Source organism: Gavialis gangeticus, unplaced genomic scaffold, assembly GCF_001723915.1.
Source record: "Gavialis gangeticus isolate Ggan-Ray unplaced genomic scaffold, GavGan_comp1, whole genome shotgun sequence".
NCBI classification, from domain to species: Eukaryota; Metazoa; Chordata; order Crocodylia; family Gavialidae; genus Gavialis; species Gavialis gangeticus.
This window is the reverse complement of record NW_017728973.1, coordinates 5,047,585-5,057,486: the sequence shown is the minus strand read 5'-3', so window position 1 is coordinate 5,057,486 and position 9,902 is coordinate 5,047,585. Positions and strand designations below refer to the sequence as shown.

Genomic DNA, 9,902 nt, shown 5'->3' with positions numbered 1-9,902 from the left:
ACCTGCCATGTAGAAATCATACAACAACCTCCTGAAACACTGACAGGTCCTTCCTCTGTGTCATGCTTAACTTCACGATATCTTGCTGCTACTCCCCTTGGCTGTTTGTTTCAAAAATGAATTACCTTAACTGATTAAATTGTGTGCTTTTTTTCTCATTTGAATTTGTCTGCCTTTTACTGTCAGCCATTGGCTCCTCCTATTTCTTTCTCTGCTAAATAAGGAACATAGTCAGGATCAAACCACGGGCTGCCTGGAGATACCATCAGCTCATAACCTTTCTTCCGAGCTAGGACATCCTTTGTGGGGTGGGTACTCTTCTTCAGGGATAATCCCAGTACCATGCCCTGCATCCGGTTTATCAAAATGTCTTGGCATCAATCCTGGGCTCAGGGTTGTGAAGAAACATTTGCTATGCAAATTTCACCCTTTTCACACAAGGGACACCAACTCCAAAGTAAAAGTCAACTTTATTGTCATATAAAGTAAGAATGTAAAAGGCCTATTTAAACACAACACATCATTTGGTCAGATGTTATCAAGACATTCTCCCACTTGGCAAGGATGCCCTGACCTCAGTGTTTTAAACCAGGCAACCCAGTAGATGAGAATTCGTCTGGGATTTGGTAACAGAGCATAGACATGAGGGGAATGTGGAGTGCGTGTGCGTGTGGATGTGGTGAGGGGAAGGGGTAGAATATGCAGTTCATTGATGTTTGGTTCTCATTTGTCACACGAACAATCTATTTCATTTAATCAGCCACGTTCACACTTCCATGCAGGACAAAGCATCAATCTAAAAAGGAATAGTTTGTTCAATGGTCATTGCCGTCAATGTGCAGCCCAGGAGAAGCACACAAGTGCCTTCAGACAGTATCAAAAGATGTTTGTGCGTGGTGCAGGAAACCTGGAAAGGTTTGGAAAGTAGGCACTTCTAAATATATCTGAGCAGCTCTGACTGTATCTGAGCGTGGAGGCCATTTGTGCGTGGGATATCAGCTCTGCTCAGGAGCACCAAGTGACCTTCTGCTGCTTCCTGCCTCTAAATCTCTTCCACATCATTTGAAGATTTGCCGTCTCATGCTCTCCCAATATTCAAAGATTGTTGTTGACAATTCTGGATATTTGATCTCAACAGGTGATTGAAAAAATAAAGAAGGATCTGAACCAAGGCCCCATATCTAAACATCCCAAGTGTTGCAAAAATTAATTCACTAGGGTCTGAATCCAGATTTTGCAGCAGAAAGCCTATCTCTAACAGTAGTAATAATAGCAATAAAAGGGTCTAATATACTATCAGGTTGCTTTCAGAACTACGTAAGTGGGGAGGGGGAGATTTGGGGCTAGATTCAGAGTCTACTGAAATCAGGGCAAAGCCTTACTTCGAGGAGCTGTATTCCATGCCTTTGTTGCATTATGGCAATTTATCTTTGTGTAAGATAGATGAACCATGCAAAACAGCTGTATGGCTTTTTCCTCTTGGACCAGCAATAGGTCCAGCTGTTACTTTTAAGATTTTTGTTCTGCGTGACCTTCTTTTCTTTAAAGACCAGCTGAATCTGGATTCAAACTTAGCAGCTGACACCCTCCCCTCTCCTCCCATCAAAGGCCAAATCAAAACTTCTGATCCAAATGTGCATATACACATAACCTAAGCCCGGGAGACAGGCCAATTGAGCTCTAAAACATCATGGTTCAGGACCCTCTTTAATCACAAAATGTTATAGCATTGTTTCTCAACACACAAGGAGAGAATGTTGTAGCCCAATACTGAAAATGCAGAGAAGAGCTGTTGGTTTTTTTCTTGAGTTAGGAGAGCTTGAGACCACTTGCCAGCAGGGGGACAGAGAGAGAACTTAACGTGGCTTCCTATTTTAACACACTGCATCTGTCCTTCTCCCAATGTGTTGTCACAGTGATAGGTCGACAAACTTGTGAGTCCTAAGGTAAACACGATGACCAAAGTCCTTTCTTCTGGTGGCCATTAAGTGCAGGATGGTGAGGAATACCCCCAGTTCAATGCAAGGTATTTCGGCCATAACCAATAGCCACTGGGGAAGTAAAAGCCACAGATTATATGTAAGGAGCTGGGAGAATGGCTTGCTATGAGGCAGGCTGACTTGTAAAGGGTTGAGCCACAGAAAGCCCTCCCCCAAACCCTACAGTTTTAATCACCGCACAACATTACAATTGGGATGGAGGGGACGTGGTAGGGGGTAAGATTTCAAGCTCAATCTATTCATTTTTCGGGTCTGGCACCCATACATACATTTTTCAGGTCTGGCATCTCTTAAAAAAAAGAGATGCTCACGTACCATCAGGCATTCCCTCTCTCACTGCATGTGCCAAATCACACACCAGGACAGGGTTTAATCAAGTACCTGTACCTGCTGCGTGCATCTCCTGCCCATGACTGCATCCAAGCCTCAAAATGGGACTCTTCTGGCCTGTAGACAGGGGAAAAATCTCATGAGGGCAAGTTCCCTTGGGCAATTTTCAGTGTGGCTGCTATGGCTAAGCTAGCTGTGAGAATGGCTTTTCACATGGCATTTTGACAGTATCTAGTTCCAGTCGGTGAAAGTATAATAAACATTCCAGAACACTGAAGAGTTCATTTCTGCTTTGCTTCTACAAGAAAGGTTGGGGTGAAGGGGAGGGGGAGCATTTCAGGGGTAGGGAAAGGTTTTTATTTTATCCTAACAGACTCAGCCATCTCTAAGAACAGAATCCCTTTCTTCTTTGCATCTCTCGTAAGGCCAAAGCTTCGGAGAAGCTGAACAAACTCTGCTCGCATTGAACTTACTGGCCCTTAGAAGGAAAAAGGAAACAATGTTTTAAGTACAGTTTGAATTCATGATCCTGATGGAGATTAGCCCATACCACTCCCCTGCAATTGAGATCTGCCTTAAACCTGATACACAGCATTCCTCAAAGCCAAGAGAAGTGTACAGTTCAGCTAAAATACTATTCTCCAATTTTCAAGTATTCTGCAATATCACAGGGTTTTCCCAGGGTTGCTCGAAACATCCCTTGCTGACAGCAAAGGAAGAAGCCAGAGAGTAGCTGAAACATTGATTTTCTAAAAATGCCCTGATAGATTTCTGTAAAGTAAATAAAACACTTTTTAAATGAAGTTTAACAGCTGAAAGGGGACTAGTTCGAGTAATTACTGAATGTTTGAGGAGAACACTCCATGTTTCTTTTGTTTTCCCTCTGTAAATCAGCACAATAAACAGATGCTCAAATCCCTCCTGCATCCACTCGTTACTTGCTAATTGTTCAGTATTGGAGGCATTTTGGCTCTTGTCCTGCAAAATCCTGGAAAAAACAAACAAACCACTGTTGCTCCCATTTTGTTTTGAGCAGGCATGGGCTAGGCTGGGTCTCCTGAAGCCATCTGTTATTTTCCAGAGATAAAAAAATTATTATTATTATTATTATTGTTATTGTTGTTGATTACGTTTAATAACATTGCATGTCCCTGGAGCTGAGAGAAAGCCCATTAAATGCAGTGGCAGTCTGTCCATGGATTCATCTGAGTACCTCAGTTTGGTGGGATGTGGCAGAGAGGGACAGTTTAGTTAGTCACACCACTGTGCTGATGGTGGAAGACTCTTCTGACTTCCTCTGCTTACTAGGCAAGGACTTTAAGTACTCAAGGTGACGCCGGGCATCTTCCTGGTTCTGCCGGACATAGTACACCAAGTATGAGATCACCATGGCGAACCAGCCAAACATGGTGACCAGCATGGCTATGTCTGTGGTCCTTTTGTAAACACTGCAGAAATCCATATCTGTGATCAGTTGCAGGAATGGTTTGCCAACATGCTCCTCCTGGGCAGAGGAATCACATACAATGCCCCCTGAGGAGCCAGCCATCAGGTCTACTTTCCCAATCAGTTCCTGGAGCTTACAGTCACACAGCCAAGGGTTGCTGGAGAGATTGACCTTGGCTTTCAGGTTGCTAAAGACATCCTTGTTGACTGACACCAGCTTGTTTGAGGACAAGTCCAAGGAATGCAAGTTCTCCAGCAGGCCCCTGAAAGCCCCAATCTCCATCCTGGTAATGGCATTGTGGGACAGATCCAATTCCAGCAATAATGGCAAGTTCCGAAAGGCATCATGGGGGAGGAAAGTGATGTGATTGAAGTCCAGGAAGAGCTTTCTGGTGTCATTGGGGATGTCTTTAGGGATCTCCACCAGCTGAGCGTTGCTACAGCGAATGGTTTTGTAGCCATTTTCTTCTGCATGGTAGCAACCCTTTGGGAAAGTGGTAGCTGAATGGAAGCAAAAAGCAATCAGAACAAAGCTCTGGAGGAGCACCCACATAGTAACTGAGTGGCGGAGAAACCAGTCTGCTAGAGGCATGTTGATCTATCTGCATAATCATGCAGCCCCTTGCTCAGCAGCCATTGACCTCTGTCAGGTAGCCTTGGAGCTGGCTACTGGATTCATCGCATCTGAATAAGAGAAAACAAGGGGGAAAAGGTAAAAGAAGTTCATCAGAGAGACAAAGGTGGGGGTGGGGAGGCGGGAAAAGAGCCAGAAGACCTGGGGTCTTCTTCTAGTTTTATTGGCTGGACATTAACTCTTGAACCCACACCACTTGGGAAAACCCATCTAATACCACCAAGGACATGTACATATCTTGTAGTGTTCTAAGGCTCTTCCTTTTTCCCAGTGATCTCACTGCAGAAACTGAACTCCCATTTCCACTACGCCACTGCTGGATGATGGTTTCTAATGTGGAGATTTTGCCTTGAGGCTTGAGCTGTGTCAAAGCCCATCACTCCAGTCATCAAAAAAGCAACCCTTGAATATAGTGCAGGGCAATGACAGTTCAAACCAAGCTCTGTGGTTACCATTCCCAAGCATTTTACCCAACTAACACCACCACTTGACACCTTGCCTGTCTAGATCCCAAAGAAATTCACAAACAGGGACTGTTGGTGAAGAAGAGCCTTGTCCAAGATCTTGCTATTTTACTCAGTTGTATTACCATGCTGCCTGGACATCCCCAACATGGACAGGGAATCTGTAATCATCTGCACTGTACAAGCAAACCAAAAAAAAGACAGTCCCTGTCCCAGAAAAACAAACAAGGCTGAGACTAGAAGCCAAGGTTTGTTTGCCCTCTGAATCCTATGTCGTAGCCACTGGACAAAGTTAGATCTCTGGTTCAATTGTTAGGAAATTGGTGATGATGGACTAACCCCCCTGAGGACAGCGAAGCAGTTTAGAAGAGCCAGGACCATTTGCTTTCCAGGAAGGTCAGCATTCCACTCTGTTTCTAGCAAATGTTCTAGTTTCAACAAGAAGACAGGTACTTGGCCTCTCATTTTCATTGTGTTGATGATATGAGCTCTAGTGCCCTGGCATGCCCCCTCCTGGGTCCTTGGCTCCTGCATGTAAGGCACAGGTGTCAGTTTACAGCTTTCCCTGTGCTCCTTGTGGTTGTACTATACCTATGCACAAAGAACTCTTCAATGCTTCCACTGAAAGTAATGGCAAGACTTTCACTCCATATTTGCATAGAAGAATAGACACCTTTTCTCGACAAACTGCCTGTGCTACAAAAATGTATGAAACTTTGATCCTACGAAGCCATTGTTAAAGACTTGGTATGAGCCAAGCCTGAGGATAACATCCTGGCCTCTATGAAGGCAATGGGGACTTTGTCATTGACTTCAGTGAGCCCTAGAGTTCACCTTGAGACTGCAGGTGGGGAATAAGGAGCAACTGCAGTAGAGAAATCCTGTTTTGAGACAAATATGCTCTTAATAAAAACAATGAGAGGAATAAAATGCAGAGTTCTTAAAGTTGTTGAGGACACGTCTTTAAGCCGGTGATTCAATGATTTGAGAGTACAAGCAGACCTACAGAGCTGACACCCTGCTGGGGGAGTTTGCCACTAGTCTGTGCTAGGTTTTTATTGCTAACAAGCACAAACAAGCAATTCCCATTTATCTCTCCAGAAAGATGCAAGCATAAGCAAATATGTCAGTGGACACATTTGTTTTCTATTGGGACACTAGCAGACAGTCAGTGCCCAAAATCCCATTGACTCCAGTACTGCAGGTTTAGCCCAGGGGTGGCTACCTGGTTGCTAATTCATCCCAATGTATCACAAAGTTTGGGTCACCCTTGCAACCTACTGTAAGCACATTCTCCATCCAGCTCTTTATATTCCAGAGGGGAAGAACGTCAGCAGAGGAGAAACAAAAACAGAGAAAGGAAATTCATTCAAGTAGAGCTTGTAATATGTTTCCAGAGTGGCTGCACAAGATAAGGGTCATTCAGTGAAATCTAGGAGTACATTACCCCCCTGACAACACCAGCCTCCATGCTACACAGAAAAAAAAATCCTTGTGTTTTTATTAGCCTGACAACAACTTTGGACTGATAACACCAAGAACAATCCAACAAGGGCAGGAAGCCGTCTCCTGATTCATCCCGTGATTAAGGGAACGGACAAAAGGGCATCCACGTAACCACTGAGTTAAAATAGTGGGTGAGAACTGGGCCATGGTTCTAGGCAAGGGGCTTATTCTGGTATGGACTGCATTACTGTAAGCCAGTCTGGCAATTTATGGAGCCTTTCACAGAGAGGCCCCTGGTATCTGCAACCTGTTCCCAGAAGTGGCTTCCTTTCCCCAGGGTTTTTCTGAGGAAGCACATGCATTATAACAATACCTCCAACATGGCCTAAGCTTCCAAGCTGGAAGAAAATGACAGAGCCAGAAGCATATCCAACAGGGGATTTGTTCCAATAGCAGCTACATTATGGTTGAAAAGTGACCCTGTGCCACTGGAATCTAGAAAGGACTATTTTACTCCTCTTGTACTGGCCGGGTGCTACTGAAGAGCTAAATCATAGTTAGACATCTTTGAGGAAGTCTGGCTGATTGATTAGGTAGGGGAAAGAGGTGTATGATGGGGAATGCACATTGATCCCTGAAAAGGGACACCTCTGCTGCTAGCCATCTCCCTTCCCCTCCAGTTAGCAAGATCAGCATTGCCATGCACCTTGCATAATGCCCACATTTCCCAGCCTTAATGGTAGATGAACCATTGCACAAGGCGGAAGGCCCTGCTCGCACACCCATATCCCCCTGGTACACCCATGGAAAGCTAATCACAGTCTGGCTCTTTTCCTAAAAATACAGCATCTGTCTAAACACTCTGCTGTTATCATTTTCTTACAGAGGTGCCAGATCACTTGGAGGACTGAAAGGGAGTCTAGAGAATTTCAGTGGTTCAGTTCCAGCCAAGCTTGGTAATGACTGGATGTCTGCTCAAAAGTCTAGGCAAATCCTGCTTGGCCTGTCAAGTTCAGTTCCCATTAGGCAAGACTTTTTGCAAGGCCCTGTTGTAAAATCCACTATGCCATTACTGGCAGTCTCAGGGGAAAAAGGCCTTGGAACAAACAGCTGAGTGCACTTCATTCCCTTCCCTACAAAAATGCCTCCTCCAGTGAAGAAAGGAGATGGCATGTGAATGCTTTGCAGAATCGCTGCCTTGCCTTTCTTTGGCTGTTCTGTAGACAGAGCCCCTGCAGGGCTTTCAGTCCAGCACTAGACTCCTATGAAATGCTATCATCTACATATAATTCAGCACCCTTAATCCCAAAGGATCCCCAAGTGCAACGTTCATCCTGGCATTTACCTGCACATCAGTTCCCACTGCTGTGTTTGCAGTTTAAAGGTCTGAACAATTAAACCTTCATCTCCAGTTTTCATTCCTTTATCCCTAAGGGACACACCATAAGTAATAATTAACCAGCCATGCTTAGATATCTTCCACTCCATCACCACCCCCCTTAATTCTGAGCTTCTACTTTTCTTAGGACTCTGAATTCTGCAGGTTTATAGGTATCCCCTGGTCACACACTTGGTTGGATCTGAGCGTTCCCAGAGGCTGTCTCAAGCTGTGGCGCAGTGTCCTCAGTAAAATGGCAGCTCTCACAGAAGGAAGCTCCAACACCAGTATCCTGATGGCGTGTTACAAATTAGTTTGTTAGTGTATTACGTCCTACTGAGCCAACCTGAGTACAATTACTGCTGGGGTCTTGCAAGCAGCATACATGAGTTTGGATCCAGAATGTGTTCATTCTTTAGTTCCTCTATGGCTATAGTCCACCTGAGTACCTCCCAAAAGTTAGTGGACCAAGCCTCAAAATACCTCTGGTAGGTATAGAAGTATAAATATTCCATCTATTAAATGGGGAACTGAGGCTCAGAGAAGCTAAGTGATTTTTCCATGGTCACATAGCATAGCAGAGGCTTCTACCAAGGTCTCCCAAGTCCTAAACTATTCCCTGAACTATTGTACCATCCTTCCTCTCCAACATGGGCTCTTAACCTTCAATATTCTTGGGAGAGGAGCATTCGGTGTCACTCAGACAGCACTGACATTCAGCCTCCTCTGGCTGGACAGAGAGATGTCACCTAGAGGGATATTTTCACTGGGAAATGAGAAGTAAATGGGAGAAAAGAGAGGGCAAACATTATCCCAGATGCTAACTGTCCCATGCTGATGAGAAGTCCCTCATCTTCTGCTACCCACAACCATTCAGAGCAAGAAGACCAAACAAGAAATGTATTTCAGCCGTTTGCAAAGCATGTTACTGCACACCCAGCAGCAGAACTTTACAGCAGGAAGGTATGGCAGTGAATTATTCCTAAAATGCCCAGCCTATCCAGTGTATTCAGATAAAGCTAAAAAAAGCAAGCAGTGAGAATAGGCAAAAAGCATGCTGGCTGCATTTCTTTTGCATTAATCCTTCATTTTCTGAGAAAGGAAGGACGTTTAACATATTCAAAATTATACATATGTAGGGTCCTACCATTCTTCTGTCCTCCAGAAAGGAGAAGGTCTTTTTTACAGGCACCCAATGATGTTCAATGGAAATCACCTTGCAGACCAGAAAAGATAAGGGGGGTGTGTACATGGTGTGTGTGCCCTTGCGCATGTACATATGCTTGCTCCTGAATTCCCTGAGATGGGCTAGAGAAGCTGGTTGTCTCCCAACTTTCTCTTAACACAAACAGATCTTTGCCAAAAAATAATCCCACTAATAAAAAGAGAAAGGAAATGGGCATGTTCTACTCTCTCCTATGATGACCAGTACTAATGGAGTGCCATAGAGGCGCATGGTACACTGAAAAGAAAATCAAAGCTCCCCTGGTGCCATCTAAATTTAGATCAAAAACACAGTGATGGGATGGCAGGCCAAGGTGCAGGATGGGGAAAGGGTAACAGGCATGGAATATACAGCTGAGAGCATTTACCAGCCTGAGGACACCATTCATGTTTCAGACGCTGAGAGACGGACTGTAAAATCTTTGGGATGGGGATCATGCACTTGCCTAGGGAGGTGATGAACACTAGTTTGGATGCTATAATAAGGAATAGGAGGTGTCTGATGCGGGGGTTTCTTGGCAGTAAAACCTTTCAAACAAATTATAATAAGGAAATGACCTTTTAATCCTTACTATTTCCCACCTTCTGAGCCCTCTGTTTTGAGGGAAAAGGATATCACATTTTGTTCCCAGCACCAGAAGGGGGAGCCAGATCTGCTCTGGATTCAACACTGGAGTTCTGAAAAAAGGGAAATCCTGACAATTTATTGACAAAGTTAGGGAGATAGGAGAATCCCCACTGGCCCTCTTCTTGCAACGAAGAGAAAGCAGGTCCTCCAACACACACTGCCTCAATTCTAGATATAGAGGCCACAATACTAAACTGCCCCCCCTTATATATGTTTTGGGGTTTGCTCTTTCATTGGATTTCAAAATAGAGACCCAAAAGAGAGTTAAGAGCACAGCTCATATGAGCTTGATTCATTCTACTTCCCCTTTCTCAGTCTGTCACAGACTTATTTTTCTGGTTTCTTCCCCCCC

The 9,902-nt window shown here is 44.4% G+C and overlaps 1 protein-coding gene across 1 annotated transcript in view; it reads right to left on the bottom strand.

Annotated features, from left to right (window-relative positions):
- Positions 1 to 451: 451 nt before the first annotated feature.
- Positions 452 to 9,902, bottom strand: part of LRRC3C (leucine rich repeat containing 3C) — a 10,839-nt gene continuing 1,388 nt past the window's right edge. The window contains exon 2 of the mRNA XM_019507109.1: positions 452 to 4,460. Coding sequence (XP_019362654.1) covers positions 3,586 to 4,368 — 783 coding nt within the window. The 5' untranslated portion in view covers positions 4,369 to 4,460 and the 3' untranslated portion in view covers positions 452 to 3,585. The remainder of the gene's footprint in view (positions 4,461 to 9,902) is intronic.